This window comes from Misgurnus anguillicaudatus, chromosome 15 (genome assembly GCF_027580225.2).
Source record: "Misgurnus anguillicaudatus chromosome 15, ASM2758022v2, whole genome shotgun sequence".
Lineage (NCBI taxonomy): Eukaryota > Metazoa > Chordata > Actinopteri > Cypriniformes > Cobitidae > Misgurnus > Misgurnus anguillicaudatus.
In genome coordinates this window covers 33,420,703-33,448,479 of record NC_073351.2, presented here as the reverse complement: position 1 = coordinate 33,448,479, position 27,777 = coordinate 33,420,703, and the positions used below count along the sequence as shown (strand labels likewise).

At 36.4% G+C, this 27,777-nt stretch overlaps 1 protein-coding gene across 5 annotated transcripts in view; it reads left to right on the top strand.

Annotated features, from left to right (window-relative positions):
• The window catches only part of pak1 (p21 protein (Cdc42/Rac)-activated kinase 1), a 61,752-nt gene that overhangs the window by 19,839 nt on the left and 14,136 nt on the right, over positions 1–27,777 (top strand). For 3 of the 5 annotated variants that reach the window (XM_073853839.1, XM_073853840.1, XM_073853841.1), the window contains exons 2-7: positions 15,792–16,008; positions 17,748–17,848; positions 21,958–22,105; positions 22,439–22,476; positions 23,037–23,177; positions 25,277–25,505. In XM_073853839.1, the coding sequence (XP_073709940.1) occupies positions 15,816–16,008; positions 17,748–17,848; positions 21,958–22,105; positions 22,439–22,476; positions 23,037–23,177; positions 25,277–25,505 (850 nt within the window). In that variant the 5' untranslated portion in view covers positions 15,792–15,815. Of the gene's footprint in view, positions 1–14,271; positions 14,329–15,791; positions 16,009–17,747; positions 17,849–21,957; positions 22,106–22,438; positions 22,477–23,036; positions 23,178–25,276; positions 25,506–27,777 lie in introns of those variants that run through there. The other 2 variants (XM_073853842.1, XM_073853844.1) reach the window with 2 other exon arrangements.

Here is a 27,777-nt window from a genome sequence, read left to right as displayed (position 1 = left end):
AATAAGCCCCGACAGTGTGATCAGTGTGTCTTGTATCACACTGAAGGGGCTTGTTTCGCGATGGCTGCCGGCTGCCTCTGCATTATCCCGCTTATTACACGGCTACTTGCTACATAAGAAAAAAAACTGGACATGAATATGAATTTGAAACATTTTATTGGCATATTTGTTTTAAATTAACATTTTTATCCTTCTGCGAAACTTTGCACAGATACATAAATGATCGTAATACCTTATTAAGATCCTCTGCTTCATACTTGTCTGTCTCCATTTTTTTCTCTTTTAAGTTAGCCAGTCTTTGAGAAGTTTTAATGCTCATTCTGTATTTTTTTGAGTGTTAGCTTCATAGCTGTCATGCTCTATTTTGTCAAGTTCAGTCTCAGTAAGCTCTCTGTGTCTTGTCGTTGTTCGTTCTTCTATTCACTGTTTAAATGTTTAGTTTTTTCCGTACATGTTAAAATGAATGTCAAAATTTTCCATTCTTAATTGTGGTTGTCCAGTGTTTGTCACAAGATGGCACCAAACAGTAATCTTTGTTGGCGCGGAGGGATTTTAAACATACAAGTAGTACCGGCTATGCGTTATTACTTTGGAGCGGTTATTATTTGAAAAGAACGAACCTGCAAATGTCTCAACTGACCAATCAGAATCAAGCATTCCAGAGAGCCGTGTAATAATTTGATATTAAGGGTGCTCAAAGAAAAAAATCTGTTGGGCCGCAGGACTTCATGCATGCATCAGGAAATGTTTGTAATGTGAAAAATGTCTGGTATCAGAGTTTGCAGTTCGTTTTGAAGGTCATCTCTCTTTCTGAATCATCACCGCCAACTGTTTGTGTACTTTCTCTCCTTTTCAATTTCGATTAAAATGTGCTTTATTGGCATGACAAAAACCTATATGTCTGTATAGCATTCTTGCATGCAGGTACATTTGCACTTAAATATATGCTTTTGGCAGACATTTTTATCAGGGTTCGCTCGGGTCCTTGAAATCCTTGAAAGTTTGTGAATCTGGGGGGATTCAAGGCCCTGGGAAGTTATTGAAAATATGCATACATAGATAGATATACAGAAAGTGCTTGAATCTGTTTTATGTAAGAAGTTTTCTAGAAAAAAATCCATTTTATTCCTTGTGTAGTGTAGGATAATATCATAAAAATCTAGACTTTTTAAGCACACATGCTAAACCGTTCGCTTTAAATGCTTATATCTTCTGTATGCGAATGTTGATTCATAACAAAATGCTTTTTTGCATAGTTGTGTTTGACACATGAAAAAGTCTCTGGTTACGTATGTAACTGTTGTATCCTGAAAAGGGAATGAGACGCTGCGTCTCCCTTGCCATACTTCCTGCATCTCTGTAATGTCGTCTTTGAAAATATTACAGATAGCGATATACTTCCTGGCTCCTGCTTCACCCTGTCTTTGTTGTTAAGCCTCACTATTGGTTGAATTGGATATACACATTCAGATGCACTTACCCCTGGAGGCGTCCCCAAAGTGTCACCGCAGTGATGCAGCGCGAGTTCCCTCGAAAGGGAACTGTAACAATGTATCTTAAAAGGTTACACGATGTAACCTTGCTCCCACTTGAAATGTGTCCCCACATTGAGCCCTTGAATTTGAGGGTATTGGACCTGGAAAGTCCTTGAAAGGTCCTTGAATTTAAAGTTAACTAAGGTGTGGGAACCCAAAGGGGCAATTTTTTGTGCATTTTTAGCAATAATTGTGTTTACTGTTTATTAAACCCATGACTATTTATGCTGCAATGGTCCCAATACCAGCAACTGAGCTACAGGGACATCTGTAGTGCAACTAGTGTTTACAAAGGAAAAAGTAGGATGAGACAGAGATTTACAAAAAGCAAGAAACCTTTACATTCAAATATAGCAAATTAAGGAAGTAACATATATCATACAAATACCTACATACAAGGGAAATATCAAGTCAGGGCAGATTCACTGTCACTCTCTCTCCATCTCTGTTGATATATTATGTAAATTGGCATGATTTGCCCCAGTACCATCTGTTGTAGTTAGACTCTGGCCATTCAGCATCACGACTCCAGGGATTAACTGAAGAACACTTTAGTTCCAACACAGACGCACACACAGGTTTTCATGTTTTATGAGTACTTGACTCTTGTAAAACCCTTTATTTAATCCCCTTCCCTGACTTAACGTTCTGCATTTTCTATAAAAACAATCATTAATTTGATTTATAAATTGTTTTCCTCATAGGGAACAAAAATGTCCCACTATATGGCTTACCATGTAAACAGGTACACAGACTGTAGCATATCATCTACAGTCAAACCAAAAACTATTCAGACACCAGATATCATTTTTGATATTACTAGTGGGTGTAGGACACTACAGTCAATTGAGGATGGCAAAATAAAAAAACATATTATACCCATACGTTTTTCATACAGTTGACTAACCATCAAAATTTGGGACCCAAAATTATTCAGACACTCTGACCTGAATATGTTATGCTTAAAAAGCATAACATATTTGAAGATTAGCTCCCAATGCAATACTCGACAAACAAGAGTTAATATAAACTTTACTACCTTATCAATATGAGCCAAATCTGATCCAGAAAATGCAGATTACCAAGCTGATCGATCAACTTTGCTAGCGCAGCTTGAGCAGAACATAACAGATTGACAAATTAAAGATACTAAAACATAATTTCATGTCTGCATTTGTGATCGTAGAAACGACAAACAACAATCGCTACTCTTCATTGCACAAAACTTATATTTGAATCATGGTTTAGTCAGTAGTAAATTCTTTAAATGGTTTATTTGACAAATTGCAGTCTAGTTTTCGTAAAAACCATACCACAGAAACAGCATTACTAAAAATTTCGAGTGATATTATGATGTCGGCTGATTCTAAGGAATACACAGTGATGGTTTTATTAGACCTCTCATCAGCTTTCGACACTATTGATCATAATATTATGATAAATAGACTTCGTGTTTTGGTTGGTATGTCTGAATCAGTTTTAAAATGGTTTTTTCATCTTACCTGTCCAACAGAAGCTTTAGTGTCTACGTGAATCAGATTATGTCTGAAACTGCTGAATTATCTTGTGGTGTTCCTCAGGGTTCTGTCTTGGGTCCCATTCTGTTTCTCCTTTCCATATTGCCTTTAGGTCAGATAATTAGCCAGTTTAGTGATATATCCTACCATCTATATGCAGACGATATCCAACTGTATTGTTCCTTTAAGGAAACTGAGTTTAAATTATCATCTCTAATCAACTGTCTGACTAGTATCAAACAGTGGTTATGTGAGAACTTTTTGCTTCTAAATTCTGACAAAACAGAAACACTAATTATCGCCCCTGAGAGCAAAATCCCAAATATAAAACAACATATTAGTGACTTAGGCTCATCTGTCAAACCAAGCCTCAGGAGCTTAGGTGTTGTGTTTGAGTCAGCTATGTCCTTGGAGCTCCACACTAAACATTTAGTGAGAAACTGTTTCTTTCAATTGAGGAATATTTCGAAATTTCCACATCTACAGGCAGATGAAGTGAACTCCGGGTCTGGTGGTACCATTCTTAGCATAGCTTAGCATAATCCATAGAATCTGATTAGACTATTAGCATCATGCTAAAAAATAACCAAAGAGTTTTGATATTTTTTCTATTTAAAACTTGACTCTTCTGTAGTTACATCATGTACTAAGACCGACGGAAAATTAAAAGTTGTGATTTTCTAGGCAGATATGGTTAGGATCTATACTCTCATTCTGGCGTAATAATCAAGGACTTTGCTGCCGTAACATGGATGCAGCAGGCGTAGTGATATTACGCTATGATATATATAAACTCTGTGCTGTAGTTTTCTACATAATGGTGAGTGTACTTTAGCCGGAATTGTTAAAATTAGCTTTTATTTGCTCAAAGATGTGTGAATTTCCATAACACTGTTTATATATCTCGTGGGAACAATTCAGCATGTTGAGGAAGCAGCAGACTGTTTTTAATATATGATAAAATATCCCCCCACCCCATGATAAGCTCATTACCATGTACATAAAGCAACGACACTTTTTCCTGTCTGTACCTCAACCCCCATCAAACCCCTTGCTGTGTACACACACACACAGAGAAAGAGACACACAAACGCAGACAGACACACACTGCTCATTTCGACAGCATCTCTTGTTTCTGCTCATATGAGCTGAATGTGTAATTATGTTGCTTGCGGGGTTTTACATACACACTCATGTTAAACCTTTAGCTAATGGCTCCTGCTACCCGGTTTAACCCAGAGAGAGCTCATCCTCATGTCGTGTGTCCTTCTGTCTCTAAATGTGGCTTTTTCATAGCTAGATTTCAGGAGATTTCATACATTTTTTACAATATTATAAATATTTCATTGTGGTCTTGAACATATTAAAGCAGAGATTGAATCAGCTGTCCGACACAAAGACTTAAATATCAGTCGTGATGATTTTAAACTTGTCTTTCTGATTGTGGGTTTAGCACCTAGATTGTATAAAACATGGATGTAGTGTCAGTGACGTCACCCGTATAGGTTTCTGAAGAGGCTACAATTTGCACGAGCTCACCAAAATTGGACAGTTGAAGACTGGAAAAATGTTGCCTGGTCGGATGAGTCTCGATTTCTGTTGAGACATTATGAGAACATGGATCCATCATGCCTTGTTACCACTGTGCAAGCTGATGGTGGTGGTGGTGTGGTGGATGTTTTCTTGGCACACTTTAGGCCCCTTAGTGCAAAATGGGCATCGTTTAAATGCCACTGCCTACCTGAGCATTGTTTCTGACCATGTCCATTCCTTTATGACCACCATGTACTCATCCTCTGATAGCTACTTCCAGCAGGATAATGCACCATGTTGCAAGGCTCGAATCATTTCAATTTGGTTTCTTGAACATGACAATGAGTTCACTGTACTAAAATGGCCCCCACAGTCACCAGATCTCAACCCAGTAGAGCATCTTTGGGATGTGGTGGAACATCCCACAAATCTCCACCAACTGCAAGATGCTATCCTATCAATATGGGCCAACATTTCTAAAGAATGCTTTCAGCATGTTGAATCAATAAGGAAGTTCTGAATGCGAAAGGGGGTCAAACACAGTATTAGTATGGTGTTCCTAATAATCCTTTAGGTGAGTGTACGTATATATAGTTACATAAAATGGAAATGCCCGCATATAAAAGAAAATACAGTATGTACTGTAGGTGTCATAAATACTAACAGTATAGTAACATTACACTATTTCCGTCTTTGACGTTAGCGGCAATCCACCTGTCACTCAAGTGACCACGCCCATCATTATGTGCAATTTTAAGGCTTAATTTGATGAGTTACAAAAAATGTACCCCCCCTCACAGTTGTCATGAAGGGCAAAATTAGATTATTAGACCAAAACTACTTTTTGTACCAGGCTGTAAAATAAATTCTGCTGTAAAGTTGGGCATTATTACATAGGGGTCTATGTGATTGACTGCCTTTTGTCTCTAGTGGCTAGTTGATGAATTGCAGTTTAAGTCACTTCCTTATTGGATTAATGAGAGAGACCCCTGTAAAGATAATTCAATTCATATTCACCTCCTTGAATTCAATGAACCAATATGATGTCGTTCTTCCTCTCTATCTCTTTGTCTCACCAAGCTGTGTGGTGTCTTTGTTTCCTTGTGACATAAATTTGTTTTATGTGGACACTTTTATTGACGGCTCATCCTACTGTGCCGATTTAATTCACATTACTGCGATATAAAGATATGTGCAGCATGCAAGCGTCTCCTGTGAGGTGAATAATTAAACATTAAAAAAAAAAAATTCCCCAATAACATGCATTGATAAATCACTCAGAAATTTGGATTAAGAATGTAAAAGTGTCCAAATTTAATTTGGTGTTGTCTTTAAAGTCTCTGTTACATTTTCCTTGTCCAGCGTTGATTTCTGTCTCAGTTCGGTTTCAGTGGTCTTGTTATAAAACAGATGTGTCATGTTCTTTTAAGACCCTCGCTGGTATCACCGCACACGCTTGATCTGATCTTCAAACGCTCAGAGGATAAGATGAGGTTCTTTAAGGTGCAGAAGAAGAATATGTTTTGGATGCGTGTGCATAAATGTAAGCACCAGAGAAGAATCTGTGTTGTTTTATTATGAGATGTCTTCACTGGAAATGCTGAGAGAGAGAGAGAGATCACAATATAAGTTACATAAAGACAAGCCTTGGGGGATTGACAGACTGTCTGATGCATGTTGTATTGCACAACAAGAAGTTTTGTTTTGGATGGTTTCCAGGAAAGGTTGCATGTTTTTCAGAAAATCGCAAGTTGTTTTGTAAAATGTTGTTGAAATAAATGCTCTCATGTCAAAAGTGTTTTCTGGATTTGCAAAAAAAAAAGGTTTGTGACCTTGAATCTTTCAAAGAGGCACTTAGTAGCAAGTAAATAACATCCATAAAAAATATATCCAGAACTGTCATGTTTGTAAGGCTGCGACAACTAACCGAATATTCGATAATGAAAATAGTGTTCAATGAATGTCATTATCCAGTTTGGTCTGTGACTTTTCTTGCACACCACCCCATCGCAACAGCCCGACTTGCGCATTGGAGTGTTGTCCATACAGCACGCAGCACAGAAAATCGGGAGTTACATGATGACGTGATACAGTAAGATGATTGACAGGATGATGGTGCAAAGTTTGTTTAATTTCATCATTTAATAAGTGACTTTGTCTTCGTTCGGAGCAGATGGGGCAGTAACCAAGTGACGTCACAGACCAAACTGATCGATAATGGCGTGTGTTGAACACAAATTTTATTATCGCATATTATGATTATCGAATATTTGATTAGTTGTTGAAGCCCTACATTTTTTTATTAGGTTTATAAATAAACTACTTTAAAGGAATATTCAATTTTCTTAAAAGAAAAATCCAGATAATTTACTCACCACCATGTCATCCAAAACGTCGATGTCCCCCTTCGCTCAGTCGAGAAGAAACTATGTTTTCCGAGGAAAACATTGCAGGATTTTTCTCATTTTAATGGACTTTAATAGAGCCCAACATTAATACTTAACTCAACACGTAACAGTTTTTTTCAACGGAGTTTCAAAGGACTATAAACGATCCCAAACGATCCCTTATCTAGCGAAACGATTGTCATTTTTGACAAGAAAAACAAAAAACATGCACTTCCAAACCACAACTTCCCGTCCAGATCCGGTCGTGATGCGCCACCGTGACCCCACGCAATACGCCATGACGTCAAGAGGTCACAGAGGACGAACGCGAAACTCCGCCCCAGTGTTTACAAGTGTTGAGAAAGAAGATCGTTCCTACGTTGTTGTATGTCAACTGATACTAATTAATGTCTTTGTGTCAGTTTATTGTTTAAAATGGTCGGCAAATTTGCCTTTTATATATGTAACACGTGACCTCGCTATGTCATTACGCATTTACGTTAGATCGCGCTGGACCGGACCTAGACGAAAAGTTGTGGTTTAAAAGAGCATATTTTTTATATTTCTTTTAAAAAATGACAATAGTTTCGCTAGATAAGACCCTTCTGCCTCGTTTGGGATCGTTTATAGACCTTTGAAACTCAGTTGAAAAAACTGTTAAGTGTTGAGTTAAGTATTAAATGTTGGGCTCTATTTAAAGTCCATTAAAATGAAATAAAAAATACCTTTTATGTAAATATCACAGAACAATTTAACAAAATTTTTTATGCATTCTTTGGCACCTTTAATACCCACAACACTAGCATTGGATTAAACCTTGTGTGTGCCAATTCTGTCACTGCGTGTCTTTTACTAAATTAATAATCAGTTTAAGTCTGATGAAAGCCGTTTTTTTACAGACACAGCTTCAGGTGTAAATTCACCCCAGGTTTTCCCAAAACCTGTCAGCTAACTCATAAAAATGTCATAACATTGCCCTTTAATTAGTATAAAAACCCTGCATGTATTCTTTGGTGCTTTTTAATCACATTAAGAAGAGCTCAGAACTGAATTAAAAACATTTCTGCGGCAAGCACTTACATTTTTATTCAGACCCATATAAACACACAAACTGCTGATGAGAAGAATTGGTGAATTTCTAAATTTACACCAATGGCTATTTTAATAACAGTGTTTCGGTCACACAGCTCTCTGTTACACACACATAGAGAGAGAGGAGTGATATTTTTAGCCTGATGAATGATGTGTCTTTGTTTAAAAGCCTCCCGTGGGATCATATTTCTGTCTGACTCCTCTCAATCAGGGTCTTACATTCGGCGCAGGATTGCACACGTTGCACAAAATTAATGCTCAAAACGTATGTGACGTTGTTGTGATGGTGGTTTTAAAAGCCTGCTTGCTCATAATAATAAATAAACACATTTGAGAAGATGAAAAACGGTGACAGTGATAGTGCTTTAAACTAAATCTGTGATCAACACTATATATCAACTGTAACATTTATAATCTAGAGATTATTCATGAATATTCTTTTATAATTTACATAATGCCATTACAGATTTATATGACTTCCTTTCTTCAGTCGAATGCAAATAAATAATTAATGCCATTTTCTGATATGGCCCAAGGCTCAAAATAGTGAATCCATCATAAAAGTAATTCAGATTACTCCAGTGGGATAATATATGTTGCATAATATATGTCTTCTTGAGTAAAACGTTAATGAAACAATGCATATTTTGAGCTTGTATGAAAATGTAAAATGCAAATTTAAGCCATGCATTCAAGCATGGCGGCACGTTAATATCTTGAATTTCTCATGACAAAACTTGCGGATGACAGCTAGTTACTTTTACATTCTGATAGTAGTAACACATTTTGATAAAAAAAATTACACATTCGTGTTCACCATAAAGAAAGGAAGTCATATGCATCTGATATAGCATGAGGATGAGTAAATTATGACAGTATTTTAATATTTAGGCGACTTTTTAGTGCATTTTTATAACTTGGCATGTATTTAAAGGTGCATTGTATAACTTTTAGAAGGATCACAGAAATTCAATTTAATATACATAACTATATTATCAGTTGTGTAACTCAATAACTAAACAAAGAAAAGTTAAACTTAGAAAACACCAGGTAAAAAGTCAAGGAAACAGAAAAACAAGGTAAATTAGGGTAGAGAGCACAATTACTACTACTGTATTCATCGGATGACTAATCGCGCATTGTAAAAATCATCACACAGATGCATTGTTAGACTTTTTTTCTGATGTCACCTTTAAAAAGGAAAATATGATATATGCAAGAGAGTCCAAGATTATAGACAGAGAGTCACACCTGGAAAACCAGCATTGAGAAAGCATTCGGTGTTATGTAAGGCAAACAAGGAACCTAAAGAGACAGCAGACAGGAGAAAGTCTGGAAGTTTACAGCAGAACATCTTGGTTGTTTTGGAGTTTAGTCATTACCGTATCCTCCACTAGATAAGATTACTCCTGGACCTCAAACCATGAGTCAGACAAGGAGTTTCTGCAAAACAAAATATGACCAATTTACAGCTCTCACAGATGACCTGTCATGTTTTATGTCTCGACTGTACGTCACAGCCATGCTGAACAAGCTGAGGATAACCATCAGGTCCTATTGTGTAATTGTAGTATCAAAAGTCTGAGTCATGATTAAAGGCTACAATGACTTCCCTCACAGTATATTATAATGTTTTGATCATTGGTGGTTTTCGGGTATCAGAACCTTGTTTTTGTGCTCTTTGATAATGAAGATGGAGATTTCCTTATAAATAAAGCCATATGAATGTGTTATGATGACTGAATGAAACAGTACTGAATTAAATTGCGTCACAGATATATAAATTATTTTCATTCTCATTTAACAAAAAAGTTGCCAGTGAGTGCCAGCATTTTTCATGATTTTCACAAAAGTTTAATGGCTCCCAGAAAATGTTCTTCTTTTAATATATAAACATACAATATATCAAATGAAAAAACAGACCCTTTGCTTTTAAACAAAAAACGTTTCATCCTATCTTTATTAGTTCTCTTTTACCACCTCTCAAATATAGGTTTCTTTAAAAATACCAAATTTTGAGCAAAAAGCTGGGATAATTAAATTTTTTTTAAAGGACTATTGTTAGAGATCTGATTCAGAGCGATGATTAAAACATACACCAAGTTTTTACTGTTTTTGGATCAGTGGATGCTTTAGTGTTTTATAATACGAGAAATATGGATTGCCGTAAAAACTTGTCATTGGTAGGAAAGCGTTTTCTCTTAATTTAGGAAATAACTCTGCAATGGCTTGGAAAGAGTTAATGAAAGTTAAAAGGGATAGTTCATCCAAAACTGAAAATTACCCCATGATGAAATTTTAAATATTACATATTAAATATTTAAATGTTTTTATTACAAAATCCCATCGATTGCCCTCAAAAGGTCTTTATTTATCCCTTGGAGCCGTGTGGATTGCTTCTGTAAAGGATGGATTCACTTGGGCTTCAAAATCAGAAGCACTATTTACTACCATTATAAAGCTTGGAAGAACCAGGACATTTTCTAATATAACGCAGATTGTGTTCGTCTGAAAGATGATAGTCAAATACATCTCGGGTGGCTTGAGGATGAGTAAATCATGGCGTAATTTTCGTTTTTGTGTGAACTATGCATTTAATAATTCCGATTAAGGGACAGATTTGCTATACTGGGCAAATTAGCACGAGAGCGCAATTTCAAAAAAAGCATTGATGGGGGTGGAAATTTCTGTGGGCGTAAGGCGCACGTTAAAAAACACATGGGTGAAATCTAATTTCCATGAAGACGAACGCAATCTACCAAGAGTAGCGAATTGTAGTGTAGGGTTCAAGACAGGATTTTTTTAGGCGCAAGATTATAGTGCAAATACCAGGAAACTGACAAGTATAAACCGTACTATATCATTTTGCCTGATTCATTTTAATGTGCCATAAAATATAATTGTATTTACGCAAAGATGAATAATAAGAGTTCTGTACATGGTAATGACATATTGTGAGCCTCACACGATTGGTTCCTCCTCCTTATGTAAACCTGGTGCATGCAAAAGACTGCTGGAAAACAGACCAATCTCAACATAACACCAGCTGTGGCGTTACAGTCGGGATGTACGCCCCCCACATGATGTCACACACATTAAATTAAGTACAATGTTGTTACAATGCTAAAAACTAAGTTGTTATTTGCTGGATTAGCGCTATATGCTAGTTAATGCTATATGCTAGAGTTTAGCCTGAAGTTCTACTTTGACGTTACAGTTACGTTTTGCAGGTCCATACTGAAAAAAGCATTATTTATTTTCATCTGATACAGACTCAAACATAAGGGGCTCTATCTTACACCCGGCGCAATGCAGCGCAATGCGCGACGCAAGTGTCTTTCGCTAGTTTCCACCCAAATTTTCACGTTTAGCGCCGCGTTGTTTAAATAGCAAATGCATTTGCGCCCCCTTTTGCGCCCATGGGCGTTCTGGTCTGAAAACGTGGTGTGTTTAGGCGCATTGTTGGCGCGTTGCTATTTTGAGGCAACTAAAATAGACTACGCCATTGACCAACAAAAACCTGGTCTAAAGACTAAAGTCAATGGCGCAATATGTTTTATGTTATTTAAAGAGCGCATTAGTATGCGCCTATAAACGGGAGGACAACGCGGGTTTGCTTATCACAAAGTAGCCTACATGAATGCGCAGCAGCACAAAAATGTTTTTAAATATGAAAGATTAAAGGATTGAATGTAAAAGATTATTATTGAGTCTCTTGGACATAAATGAGGACTAATTATGAGACGTTAGAAGGCGCAAAGAGATGCTTCACCTGCAGCCTGGTAAGTAAATAAATGCTTTGCTTTAAACAAATGCGTCTGTTTTTAAATGTTTTTTTAAATGCTACCTCACGGATTTATTATATTATAACTCTGTACCTGTGGATATGGTGAGATGAGAAACATTTTTAAGTAATGCTTATAAAAACTCTTTGCTAAAAAAACGCTGTCCAAAGTGCTGAAACGTGCGGAGAGCCGTTTGTAAATTCTTTATCTCCTGTTTGTTACAAATAAAGTATTTTTAGAGTACAAACCTTTTCTAACATACTTGTAAATTATTTTTTGATGATATTAGATAGCCATACATTTAAAGCAATTACAAGCCTGCTTTTTTACTTCCATGACTAAAAGAAAACGGGTTTTAAAGGTTTTAATTAAAAAATAACAATTTCAATACAAGTGAAAAACAACACAATTATTTAACATTAATCTTCAACTGGGGATCTTCTTCCTCCGCTTAGTTTTTCAGTTTACAAAGTCCGTCATCTAAATAGGGATTAGACATAGCACCAGCGCAACTTGCTTTTAAAGGGGATGAGAGCTGAGACTCTCATTGGTTTACTGCACGTTATGCCCAAAATACTCCCATTACAATAGGACCAACCCTTTTCGACCATGCGCTCGGCGCACAAACCATTTTTCCCGTCGTTAAATTAGCAAAAGTGGATTCGGATACGCCCATTTACACGTTGCGCTGTGCGCTTTAGACAATGCGCTTAGATCGTTAAAATAGGGCCCAAGGTCTGTTTACACACACAGAGAGCTACTGAAGGAGCTGCTTTGAGAAACAGCCAATCCGAGCAGAGCTCAACATTATTATTCATGACCCTTACAAATAAGGAAATCCTAGGGTTGTAAAAAGACATGTAAAATCGTCTCTGGATAATTTTTGCACGTAATAAAGCCACATACCTTCTATGTAAATGTCAGAACAATTTAACAGATTATTTCAATGCATTCTACAGCACCTTTAAATAATCTCCTCACATAATTTTAGCACCTGAAAGAGAAACTCTCACAAATCCATATTAGGGTGGTCCTTATTTTTCAACTTTTAAAAGCTCATGCTCTTACCCCACCAATATATTTGAATAAATAAATTTAAAAAATGGGGCAAAATTTTTTCAATATTAATTCATACTTAAAATTTGCTCAAGACCTTTGAAGTTTAATATTATGTGATGTATTATGTGATACTTTGTGCTTGCCTGTATAATTGTTTAATAATATATACTTATGGTAGCAATGGACTTATTTGACCATGCTCCATGCAATTAAAACTCCTGTTTTAGTTGTGATGTGTTTTTCAAAGCAAGAAAGCTTCAATGTGAATGAAGCACAATAGACAATACACTGAGACAATGGCTGAAGTTACTCGGATCAGAAGAGACTGAAATAACTAGAACAAAGTTACCCTCCAAGAAGCAAGTTTTATGTGTGTTAGGCGTTGGTACAGTTTTTGCAAAAATATGTGATTTCGGAAATATTCAAATGCTTTGAGCAAGCTCTAGATATTGTAGGAACAAATAAACATTTTGCACAGTGTGTTTTTATTGATATCCTAACACATTTAGGGGGTTAGAGTTGAACATTAAATTTTTGTACCCATTAAAAAAGGACCACCCTAATGCATATGCAATACGGTCAGTTGCAAAAATAACTCTTATAGTGCTAATTTATTACTGCACGTCTTTAGTAAATGCTGATCTTTTTGCCGGGACAAATTGTTCGTATATGTGGCCCAAGTTAATAAACAGCGAAGTTGAAACAAACTAAGAACAATCTAGTGTGTAAAATGTGTGTAGTTCAATTTTAGCACATTTTATTGTCTTTATATATGTAAATGGAGATTTGTGCTGTGTTCAGAAATCTTTTTGTAGACGTGTATTTCACTAGTGAACTTTTACACCTCTTCTGTGAATTAAGAGTTTACCTAAGGTGTGTGAGATAAAAGAGAGCAGACTGATGACAGGTTTCCGCTAAAACCAACAGCAGTGTCTGAAATGTAAGTGTGTGTGTGTGTGTGTGTGTGTGTGTGTGTGTGTTTGTGTGTTTACCCTGCACTTAAACAGCAGTCCTGTCTGTCTGAAACAATCTTTCATCAGCTGTTTGTGTGTCAGTCTCTTATGTGACTAGCATGCTAGTGATGTGTCTAACAATGTGTTTGTTTATCCTGGTGCCTACTGTTGTGTGCTTGTGTATTACGGTTTCCTATTTGTATTGTGTGTGTGCGTGTGTGTGTGTGTGTGTGTGTGTGTGTGTGTGTGTGTGAGTGTCAGATATCACATTACAGCATCGCAGAGGTCAGTCACAGATCAAAACCCATAGAGCTTTCTGCTCACCTGTGACATCACTGCAGGGAGGGCGGAGCCTCTTATAAACACACACACACACACCCACACACACATGCACACAGTGTCTGTGCTGTCAGGAACTGGAGTTGTGTTTTACTGGAGTTGTGTGTCAGTATGTCTTTTAGAGATTGGTAAGGTAAAATATATATTTTTCTATTTGTGTGATTGATCTAAAAGTGAAGCAAGTTTCCAGGGAATGCATTTGAAAAAGCATGGGCCACATGTGTAAATATGAGCCAATTGAAAGAGATGAGACTTTTCTTTATGATGTTTATTAATGTTGTTGCTGATATTTGGACTTTTTAAACATTTTGGCACATTTACTGGACAGAAGGTGTGTGATTCTCACGAAAACTTGGTTTTAAAAATGTCAAGCATGAAAATGTAAAAATTGCTTAAATTTACTTTTTTTCCCACCAGACATTGAAAAACAAAGTCTGGAGTAAATGGGAACATTAATTTAAAAACTTTTACTTATCATTTAACACTTTTTGTAACATAATTTAAAAAATTAGTCCTAAAAAATCTCATTACCGCAACAGTCAGAAAACATCAACACTGACATATTTTCAAAGTGACATGACAAACCTGAAAGAACATAATTTGGAGGTTCTGCACATGCATTTAAAATCAAAGTATTATGCTTCTATTAATTAAATTAACATTTAATAAGCATCTGTTGCGGTAATGATAATCAAAATGTCGTGTAAGCATTCTGACAAGACAATATTTCAAATTAACTATAAAAAAATGATCTTACCTGGTAGCCATCTTGAAGTAACTGGTCCATGTGGTCCACTGGTCACTCAAAATCAAACTTTATTAAAATTCTGTATGTGTTCTTAAACTGTTCTCAAAAAGTGTTGCGGAGGATGAGAACATCAGGCATGGACACATAATTTTCCTAATTTTTCTTCATTATTATTATACATGAATATTCAGTAAATATTTTTTCTGTCATCTAAAGTAGTCTAGCAAAACATCCATTTATTTTTTTTTCTTAATATTTTTGTGTTAATTCGATTAAATTACAACATAACGCATGTTCAAACACAGCCAGACACATTGCGGTAATGAAAATTTCAGCAGAAAATGAGATAAAATTTCCAATTATAAATTCTTATGTTGAAATCACACATTGTGCAAGGTAGAACACAGTATTGTGTTAATTCTGATGCTTTTTAATGTTACTATATTACACATTTTAAAGCTAAAATCATTAGTGCCGTGGTGTTTCAATGGTTTCGTGAGAATCACCCAGGTGTTGTTTAACCCAGCATCAGTTTCAATGAATAGTGCATACGTTATGTTTGTTACATTTTTTCTAAAATTGGTTTTGTTGAATGTAGTTTAAAGGTTTTGTTTGTCTTTGTTCAGGCCGGTTTGTGTTCTGACTGATCCTTGTATTTGTTCTTTGTGTTATGAGATGGTGTGGACAGTGGACACTTACATATATAGAGAAGAAACCACAAATAATAGACTATTTCCAGTATTACATAATCCTGGGACATTTACCAGGTCACATGATTAATTTTATTTTTACTTCAGGTTGTTCCCAATAAGTTAATTCCACTTTTGATTGGCTGTGTTTCAGAGTTAGCCACGCCCATAGCTGAAGATGTCAGACAATGGGGAAGTAGAAGACAAGCCACCAGCTCCGCCCATGAGGAACACCAGCACTATGATTGGCTCATCCAGTAAAGACTCGGGCCCGCTGAATCACGGCTCCAAACCGCTGCCACCGAATCCAGAAGACAAGAGAAGAAAAGAAGGTTTTATTCGATCAATACTCACTGGAGGCGGAGACAAAAGTAAGTAACAGTAAGACGAGTTACTTAAAGGATTATTCCACTTTCATAAAAAAAATTCTGATAATACTTTTGTATTTCTTTGTTCATTTGAGAAGAAATACGGTTATTGAGGAAAACATTCCATGATTTTTCTCCATATAGTGGACTTTAGTGACCTCAGTTTACAGTTTTAATGCAGCTTCAAACGGCTCTAAATGATCCCAAAAGAGTCTTATCTAGCAAAACTATTGTCATATTCGCAATAAGTACTTCTCGTCTTGCACTAGCCTTGTGATGCGCCAGCGCGAACTTACATTTTATGTAATCATGTCGAAAGGTCAAGCATGACGCATGTGAAACTACCGCTCCAGTGTTTACAAGTTTAGAGAAAGAGGACCATTCGGACGTTGTTGTATGTGGTACTAATTTTTGTCAGCTTTTTGTGTCAGTTAATGGTTTAAAACGGTCTGCAAGTTTGCATATCACATATGTAATGCGTGACCTTTCGATGTAATTATGTAATACGTAAGGTCGCACTGGCGTGTCACACGGCTAGTGCAAGAAGAGAAGTTGTGGTTTAGAAGTACTGTTTTTATTTTTGGGATGACGTAATATGATGACCAAACTTGTGTCGTGGTGACCGGAAAAGTGAAAATCCTGGATTCGTAACTTCACAACGTAATCTGCCTGTCGAGGTCACATTGTGAAAACGTAATGGATTAAAAGTTTTGTGTTGGTAAATTTTGTGTTTGGGTCTCAGATTAGAGAAACGACTGGTCCTGTCAGACGCCGTGCTGTTTTTTGTTTTTATATGTAAAGAGTAGCTCGCATAGTGGTTAAATATCTATTCTATTTTGACTTATTTAAGGGAAACTTTGAGACTGAAAAGTTTTAACAAGCTAACCAAAATAGAAAATAAAATAAATGTTTAATTGTAATGGTAATGAAATTACCTCCCTGGGACGTAACAGTTACGTTGCTAGTAAGTTATGAAATTACCAAAATAGTACGAATGTATTACCTAATTGGAATGTACTTGGTTATCTCGCGACGTTAGGAGAACGTACTGGCGATGTAGTGATTTAGTACTGTAATGGTAATGAAATTACCTCCCTAGAACATAACAGTTACGTTGCCAGCTGGTAAGTCATGAAATTACCAAAAATCACCAATAAATTACGTAACAAGGACGTCGTTTGTTAGCTTGGCTTATGCCTTGGTTGGGATTGTTTAAAGCCCTTTGAAGTTGCATTGAAACTGTAAACTGTTGAGGTCCACTACAGTCCACTATATAGAGAAAAATACTGAAATGTTTTTCTAAAAAAAAAACTTAATTTCTTTTCGACTAAATAAAGAAAGACATAAACATCTTGGATGACACGGGGGTGTGTAAATTATCAGCTTTTTTAAATGAAAGTGGAAGATTCCTTTAATATACTATAATATATTAGATATTTAGGAAACATGTTATGTTCATGTATCTGTTTCTCTGAAAAACAATGCTGTAGTCAGTTATTACGGTTGCTTAAATGAGACCGCAATGGCCCATAAATGGGAGAATTTATGGGACAATAATACTCTTTTGAAATGCATGCACTAGATTGTAAAGTGCATAGTGCGTAGTTTAAGTGCATAGTGTTTATGTCATTTGGGACACAGCTAGTTTCCATTCATTCAAGCTTCTTCTGTTTTACCAGTAAGTCTTTTAATTTTGTTTTATCCCCTAACCATTTTCTCTACACTTCCTGTGTCCTGTTCAGCCAATAAGAAGAAGGAACGTCCAGAGATTTCTCTTCCCTCAGATTTTGAGCACACCATCCACGTTGGCTTTGATGCCGTCACAGGAGAGTTCACAGTGAGTGTGAGCAGATCTTACTACAGAATACATTTACATTTCTGTAAAAGATGCAGAGATCGAAACTTGACGATTTTATGCATGGTCCGGCTGGTCAGTCTCACGACATTTCAATTTTGAGACGGTCCTTTTGTTGCCAGTTACGCAAGCAATAACGTCAAAGCTACACGCAGCACCCGACCCGTTATCCAACAGCAGCATTATCTTAATTCTGTACCCAGAAACGTAATCCGGTTTACATAAAGACCACGACTCAAACCTTTGTGCCTACATTGACTCCTGCCTCGCATCCCCAAATGACACGTTGATATTATTAAAGAATATTAAAAACTGCCAATATTTTTTGGAGAGACAAGATAATAACGTTAGCATATTAAACTAATAATTAAAGTAAGTTTTGATTGGATTACACTGAAATGCATCACTTCTGGTCAGTGTATCGCCGTGTACTTGCTCAAGTTCAAATTTCTTAACGGATCCAATACTCAAAACAGATCCGAAAATTATACATCCGCAGATGGTCGTCACCTCACGCGCCCCTTTCCGACTCTCCATAGGGAATGAATGACTTCTGTCGTTTACAATGGAAAGGCGGCTTAACGCATCGTACATCAATGGAAAACTTATTTATTCAGCTTTTTGATGATGTATTAATCTCAATTTCTAAAAACATGTATGACTTTTACCCTTATGGTTGTTTTTGTGGTCCAGGGTCACATATTTGATAAGATATTAAATGAGTCTAACTTTTAAATCAGGCATTTCAATGGGTTTTGTTCTGTGTAATGCTAAAAAGCTTTACTTTGTGTAATGAGGGTTAATGAGAGCCGCTGGGTCAGAACCACGTCGCTCTGCTGCCCGAGACACTTCAGTCAGTGACTTCAGTTCATTAGGTCTTAAACTGATGAAAGTGGTCAGATAACCTACAGCAGTTCAATAACACACACAATTCACCAGCTCACCTCTCTCTCTCTTTAGATGTTCTTTATTCTACTTAGAAATATTTCTAGCACTTTTTTAATCCATATGCTTACAAAATACAAATAATAACCAAAAAATGATATTTTGCCTGATGTACTCTTTTTGGAAGTTTAATGCCTTCCAGAAAATGTTCTTTTAATATATAAACATACAATATATCAAATATAAGAACAGACCGTATGCTTTTCAACAAAGAAAAAAACTTTCATCCTACCTTTATTTGTTTTCTTTTATCACCTCTCAAATACATAGACTGTGTAAAAAGATGGACGACGCTCGTTCGTTCTCTTCCATTGGTGCAAAGTGAAGCCGTCAGGGTCCCGATACGGCGCTGACATCTTGGGTCTTGAATCTGCACAGTAGCGATTTCGGGTCCAGTCCTGCGCAGTAGTGAGCAGGAAGTAAAGCCGCGAAATCAAGGCCCCGCCCTCGCTCTAGCAGAATGAGCATATCACAGCTGTCAATCATGACGTGACACCACCGTTTTTATATCATTAAATAACTAACTAAAACAAACTTATTTTAAAAACAAACACTTGAATTTACAGCAGCGTGATAAAAACTACAGTAAACTACAGAAACCAGCTTCGGAAAAAAGATAATTGAAGTGTAATTAAATTGTTTAGTTGGTCTCAAGTCCCATTGAATAACATGGAGGAGGCGGGATTTATGACCTATACTAGGACCACTCACTTGGGGGTCGGGACGTTTTGACTTCACTTTTCAGGTCTTGTGTGGCACACTTGCTCAAATATGGGTAGGTTTCTTCAAAAATACCAAATTTTGAGCAAAAAGCTAAGATAATTGCATTTTTTTAAAGGACTTTTTTTAGAGATCAGATTCAAAGCGAAGATCAAAACATACACGGAGTTCTTACTGTTTGACCTTAGGGGTTCATTCTGGGTTTTATAAGTTGGGTAAGAGCACCACCTGGTGTATAAGAGCAAAAATATGGATTGCCGGAAAAGCTCGGCATTGGCAGGAAAGCGTTTTCTCTTAATTGACAACTTAACTCGTCAATGGCGGGGAAAGAGTTAATGTTACTATTGTAATGTCTCCAATAGCCATACTTTTGACTATTTTTGAAGATCTGGTTCTCTTTAGACCTTGTTCTGGTCAAGAACCATTAGCATAGATATAAAAAGTTGTGTTAAAGTGGCCAACCATCAGAATTATGAACTAAAGTTATGTATATCCAGAAGTAGTGATCATTTCACAGACTTTAATGAAGATCAATGAAGTGTTTGAAGGTTTATAACAGAGGTGGAAAAAGTAATAAAATATTGTACTCAAGTGAAAGTAAAGTTACTTTAATAATATTTTACTTAAGTAAAAGTAAAGTTACTTGTCTAAAAATCTACTCAAGTAAAAGTAAAAAGTAAGTCATTTTAACTTTACTCAGAGTAAAAGTTAATTTTTTTTTTACAGCGGGGAGAGGTGGAGGATTCTAGTATAGTTCAAAAACGACAAGGGAATATACATCTCAAACTAGTTGTTTTTAATTGTAGGAACATCTTTACAATTAAAGTGCAATAACAAAAAGTTAATAAAATAAAAAGCTTTTTTAAACTAAGAAACATTTATGGAATTGTTTAATGATTTTTACATGTGAGTTATGCACCTTTGAAGCTAAAATAATATGAGTTCCGCAGCTAGTAAATACAATTACTATTGTAAGGTTGTTATTGATGTATTGCTGGTAACATACATTATCTTATTAAACTATATACCTAGTTTAAATGAGCATATAATGAGATGAGTGCCATGGCTATATACTTTTGACACGTTTATTGTCTTCTAGCTTCCCTGACCTGCTGTCAGACCTTTATTCTTTCTTTCTCTCTCTCTCTCTCTCTCTGCAATGTCTAATGACCTGCACATTCTCGAGGACGTTCTGAAGTTGTGTTTGACTTGACGCAAACCTGGTAGACCTCGGAAGATAATGCGCATGGTATTAAAAACGCGTCGTGCAAATGAGAGGTAAAAACGGCCATTTCGTACTGCTACCTTTCATAGGAATGAAACACTCACTTCGCGTCAGTGGAAAGTGGTCGCTTAAATATGACCAGGGGTTTCTTTCATAAGATTGGAACTGAGGCGGGTCTGCATTAGCGCGCGCCTGTCTCGTCTGTCTCCATGTTTCTTTTTGCGCGTTCCCCCGCCCATCAATCATCCGTTGCGTGTCTTTATCACCTTGCTTTTTAAGTACAATACTTTAAACAAAACATACTTAAGTAAAAGTAAAAGTACAGATTTTAAAAACTACTCAAAAAAGTAAAAGTACACAAAAAAAACTACTCAATTACAGTAACGTGAGTAAATGTAATTCGTTACTTTCCACCTCTGGTCTATAACTATACATGAGCCTTGATTATACAATTTTGTAAACTTTGTTGGAGAAGCGTTAATAAACTCAGTATCTTGGGCAGCACAAATACAGTCCTGTAGGCCACTGTTGCTTTTGTAATACTCGCACATGCCTATAGACATTAACACATGCACATCACGTCACCGTTACCACAGATTTGCGTTTACGTAGTTTACTCAGAGGCGCGTTATCAAAAAGTGCACTTTGAAACCCATCGCCATGTAAACAAACATCCCAAACGCATAAAAACATTCCGTTACGGTGAAAATTGGTCCCTAATGCTGCGTTCTGACCAGCCGCGGTAGAGGCGTCAAGCGTGAGTGATTTCAATGTTAAGTCAATGTAAAGAACCGTTGACGCACGTCTGGAGGTCTCGTTTGCGCGAATTGAGCGTTGCCGCTGGAAATGCGCGAGTTAAAAAAATGTGACCTTTGGTGGAAAAACACGGCACGTTAACCAATCAGAAGCTTGCTCTAGTAGTGACGTGATTACAGGAAGCGAGCGGAGTCGCAGAAGCCCCTCCCATGACGCGAATTTCCGCGTGAATGTCTCGATGATTGTAATTTCACGTGCGGCCTTTACTCGCGAACGAAGCGAGTAAACTCAAAACGTTCAAGCGTCAAACTAGACGCGGTAGACGTGGCTGGTGTGAACCCACAGTAAGACTGCGACTATAAAGTTGACTAAAATAAATCATATTATTTACTAGACTGAGGTATTTGCTATAAATGTTTTTGATGCTTGACACTATTTGTGTTTTATGTAGGGAATGCCAGAGCAGTGGGCACGATTACTCCAGACATCAAACATCACCAAGCTGGAGCAGAAGAAGAATCCTCAGGCCGTTCTCGATGTCCTTAAGTTTTACGACTCTAAAGATACGACCAACAGCCAGAAATACATGAGCTTTTCAGGTGTGACACAAACACATCACGCAACTGTTGTTGAGATATAATTGCTATGGTTACAACATCGCAACCTATAGTGTTAGCGATCCATCCATTCAGCTGAAGATGTATTTAAATAATTTTGCTTTCATTGTAATGTTATTATAATATTATGTTTGTTGACGCATGGTGCTAGTAAAGTTATTATTGTACATATCAGCAATTTTGTGCATGTCTCATCTGCTATTATTATGATAGCATCAATCATTAAATATCACGGGTATCAGTCAAATACCATGCCAGTGTTATGTTGTTTGTAGATTTGTATATTTCATTTCTCATGTTTCTCTTTATTTTCAGATAAAAATGCAGAAACCTTCAACTCATTAAATGCAGTGGTGAGTAAATCTTAAGTGGATTTAAGCTTAAAGGGGAAGTTTTCCCAAAACATCACGACAGATTGACAGAGGACAGGACAGGGAGATTTGCCGTAGGGGAAGCAGGAAAAAGAGGAGAAACTGGGAGCTGAAATGGGAATTTGAGGAGCGGGGGGTAAACACAAGAGAGACACATAGGGCAGAGTCATGTAAGAGTTGCCCACATAACAGAAGGACAAAATGAATGCCAACACTCAAGGCAATGCCAACGAGTTCATCCTTCATCTCTCTGTCTCTCGCTCTCTTTTTCTTTCTCTCTCTCTTTCTCTGCGCTGTGAGTCAGCATCTTTTTCTTTCCAATTCACCTGCTGAGATGTACATTATCTGTAGCTCAGTTTTATTGCTCATAGCAGGATGGGTTTATATTTAGCCGGTTGTCTGGTTATGGTAAATTCGGTCAGCTGGTATAGTGAGCAGACTGGCGTGTAATTGGCATGTTAGCATTGAGTTTGTTTTGCACACATGTTGTGATGTCATTGGGTCAGCCTCATCTCCGGATTGGCTTCTTTCATCTTCCACAGAACACCAAAACCGTTTCTGAGACTCCTGCGGTGGCCACCGTCTCTGAGGATGAAGAAGAGGAAGAGGAAGAAGATGAGGATGAAGATGATGACGCAACGCCCCCACCTACGATTGCTCCTCGCCCTGAGCACACCAAATCTGTAAGTGACTGTTTATAAGGACATTTGATTTTTTACTTTGTTTCTGTCTGTTGTTTTTATTTCTTGTTTAATATCTTAATTTTATCTAAATGTTCAGTTCTGCATTTCAACTGCCTGGAGTCATAATGCCAAAGCTTTTGCATACAATTACAATTAAAAAAAGAAATTTTACTTATTACCTTCACTTACAACATAAAAATGTTATTATTGTTATATTGAACCAAAATTATTGTAACATTTCTGCTAAGTACAGCAGATGTCTAAGCACAGCAGTTTTTTCACCCCAAAAAGTATTTGGACAGTTTAACAAGGGATAGTTCAACCAAAAATGAAAATTCTGTCATCATTTTCTCATCCTCATGTTGTTTTAAACCTGTATTATGAGTTTTTTTTTCTGATGAACACAAAAGAAAATATTTTGATAAATGATTAACTTCCATAGTAGGAATAAAATACAATGGATTTTAATGGGTACCATCAACTATGTGCTTACCATCATTTATCAAAATATCTTCTTCATCATTTATCACAATACATCCATAATATTTGTTTTCCTACTATGGAAGTCAATGGTTACAATCAACTGTGTGCTTGCTATCATTTATCAAAATATTTTCTTTTGTGTTCATCAGAAAAAAAACTCATACAGGTTTAAAACAACATGAGGATGAGAAAATGATGACAGAATTTTCATTTTTGGGTGAACTGTCCATTTAAGTCATGCTTGACAAGTGTATGCATGTCATTGCATTAGATAGCATTAATTAAAGTTATTTTTTTTAAGTGCACCTATTTCATTGCTAAAAACAACGTTATTTTGTATATTTGGTGTAATACAATGTGTTCGCATGGTTTATGGTTAAAAAACACATTATTTTCCACATACCATAGATTTTTGTAGCTCCAGATATCCTGCTTTCCTCTAAAGCTTTGATTTTGAGGACTTCGACTCGGCGCAGTAACACCCTCCCTCTCCCATTATGAGAGTGAGAAGGGGAGCGGACTTTTCAGGCGAGTCGAAGTACTCCCAAAAGTGCTATTACGCCATAAAATATAGGTCCTCTTTTAAATCCCCTTAGAAAACCGCTACGTTTTATTTTGTACCACCAAACTTGCTCGTATAACTACTCGTCTTAAATAGGAAAAACGTTGATGTGTTTGGTCACTTCTAACTTTATCTCTAAATGGTACCATTGAATGAATGGGGCTAAGCTAAATGCTATCGAAGCGTCGCAGCGCGCTCCAGCGCTTACGTGCACGCACACAGATGATAGAGGAATGTATCAACAATTCTTAGTTAAGGTAATAACATATTTTCATATTGAAAATGAGTAGACTATTCCTTTAATCTCTGGCGGATGACGTCACATTAATCACAAACACGTCAGTCTTGAGACTACTATGCTTTATCACAATGTGTGTGTCAGCACTGATGATCCATATGAGAGGATCGGCGCTGCTGGTACCACGTGGCGACTCAACATCTGCACACCTTTGAACTTTCTGGGTTGTGTTTTTTGTCTTTCAAAGAGCACACGGATCTGTTTCTTTTTGAACAGATTAAAAAGTGATGCATCAGTGAGCAAATATGTTGAGAGTTTGTGGGTCTGAGTTATGTTCACTGGACTCAGTTTAGACTTAAGCATCACTGGAATGTGTGTTTTATTGTTTCTGTGGGTACCAATCTGAGTGTTTCATTCCCAAATCTCTTATTAATCATCCACAGCTGTTTGGCTCGATGTGGGTTGATTCGGTCATTGTGGATCCTAGTTTGGTGGTCACCAAACATTCAAATCCGGTCTCATTCTGGCCAAAAATCACAGGAAGTGACTGTCCAACCACAATGACACCACAATAATAAACCAAAGAAACTGATGTATTGGCTTTCCAAAAGTAAAATACTTTCCACAGTATTACTTTTAAAAACAATGTAAAATACTGCCAGAGACCGAATAAATCAGATTTCGGTTTACAATTTTTGGACAGCTTTTGACATTTTCACCATATTTTTCGCAAGCTGTCGAATTATTGGTTAGGTTGTATGTTATGCGTTATGTTTTGGCCGTCCGCTGCTAACAAATCACATCTCCACCCCACAGATCTACACTCGCTCTGTTATCGAGCCTCTTTTTCCTCCTCTGCCCACCAAAGACGCCACCACATCACCCGTCACCAGCGCAGCCGCAGACGGAGGCAGCCCGACCCCGACGCCCTCCACTACCACCACAACCACTACAACCCCACCTGCCCCGTCCACACCACTAAGCACAGACAAGACACGCAAGAAGAAGATGAGCGATGAGGAAATACTCGAGAAACTGCGAAGTAATATAGTCAAAATCATGGTAATGTTTGTAAAGGCTCCTCGAAGAAAATGACTGATCAAAATGAGTTTCAAGATGACTTTATTTGACCCTTTAGGGAAATTTGTCTTGGACACATAACAGTACATACATTTATAGTAGTGCACAAAAACTAGTTTGACATAAGCACATTCAATATCTACAACACCACCGCCCCTCATCCATCTTATTCACTAATCAGTCCTTCCAGAAAAAGTTCTTTTGTGATTGTTGCGGGCAAAAATCTTTGACCTTGCGGCACGTTTTCTTAAAAAATGCGATGGAATATGTGGGATATTTATGCAATGAAATTGCGGGAACTTGCAAAAATTGTGGGAACTTGCAAACGCTTTAAATGATGTTCACATCACATTACGTCACTTCATAATGTTTCCATGTTAACAGGGGACATGGCTGTGCTTGTGTGAAGTAAATGCAAAATCTTTTAACTTTCTGCTAAAATATATGTGATTTTTGCTACGAAAATGCAGGGATTATGAAATCATGCAAGCCCCGCATATTTTGTGCAAGGAAATTTGCAATTTATGCTGCAAAAGTGTGGCGGTTTTGAAAAAATGCGTCTCCCGCATAAATATGCGGACTTTGGCTGATTATGCGTTGAATCATGCGATCGCATAATCACATTTTTTTGGAGGGACTGACTTTTAAGGTGACAAAAGAGCTTTTATATCTATTTAGATATCTTTTGCCAATCATACTTTCAATAAATACAATGTATGTTTATTTAATCTCATATTTTAAAGATTTTATACTTTATTGAGTCCTTTATATAGATTTTATTTTCAATTTTTTTTAGAAATGTTACTATTATTTAATTTAATTTTTATTATTACACGGCTCGTTGGAATGCTTGATTTTGATTGGCCAGTCGCGAGATTTGCAGGTTTGTTATTAAAAATAATAAGACACTGTAACCCGGATGCTGTAAATCATTTTGACAGGTACAGTTTAATATTAATTAATTAAAGTTATATTTTTTTAATAACATATGTGGGTGATTCTCACAAAATCCAGATTTAGAAGGTGTCCAGCATCAAAAATTTTAAAAAGCCATTGAAGCCCATTTTTTTTGCATATATAATATTAAGGTCTGAACTTACTATAACCATTATTTTAAGAGGATTTTAAAAAATATTTCCTATAGACTTATTTACATTTTTTAGGTAATCATTATCAAAAATTATCATTACCGCAACATGATATTACATTAAATATATGCATTTACAAACTTGGTAATGAGAACTAAAAAGTTCACCAATCACCAAATACCACATGTTTCTTTACTTTAAATGTTTATAGTATAACATGCACTGAAGCTTTTATTTTTAGATTTTTTATTTTTAAATATTTTCATGTTAAATAACCCCAATCCAATCATTGCCATGTTGCGGTAATGAAAATGTTCCCTTAAATGTGGAAAAAACAACAAAATTGGTTTGTATGATGTCATTTGAAATCATGTGCAAAACGAAGAGATGTTTGTAACTGTATGCTTCTTATTTTCATAGCATTTTTTTTATCAAAATGTTTCATGACACCTCATAAGTCTAATTTCGCAAGAATCACCCATATGACATTATATTTACAAATAATTAAACCAAATAGTGTTAGTGACATTTAAACGTCTTGCCGAAAAACCTCATGAAAGGTCTGCATTTGATAAAAATGAGCAAATAAAATACTTCAAATCAATATTTACTGTATTTTCTGGACTATAAGTCGCTCCGGAGTAACTTTATAAGTCGCATCAGTCAAAAATCCGTTTTGAAGTGGATAAAACATATGAAGAGTTTCGTTGCAAAACGAGATAAATCCATTTTTTTAACATTTTTATCAAAACATGTTTTTTATTATATTATGATGTTATTATTTTGTTTTATGGTGCTACTTAGCTGTATTTTTTAAGTTCTGAAGGTTTAAATCAAAACAAACCAAATGCAGTTGCATTGATATTAATTGGAATGCACAACCAAAAAACGAGATTTCTGAACAATTAAAAAAACGGTGGTTTTCTCGTTTTGCAACGAAACTCTTCATATTTAAGTCACACTGGACTATACGTCGTGTTTATTTAGAAAATGATTTCACAAAATCCTATCCGAAGAACATGCATTTAATCTGGAAAGGCAAGTTATTTAACTAAACAATAGCACACAGAACAGCAAGCTGAATAGGTGTCCGTACATGTTAAAGTAACATAAACAGTTATTTACACGATACACAATAGCATACAGAAC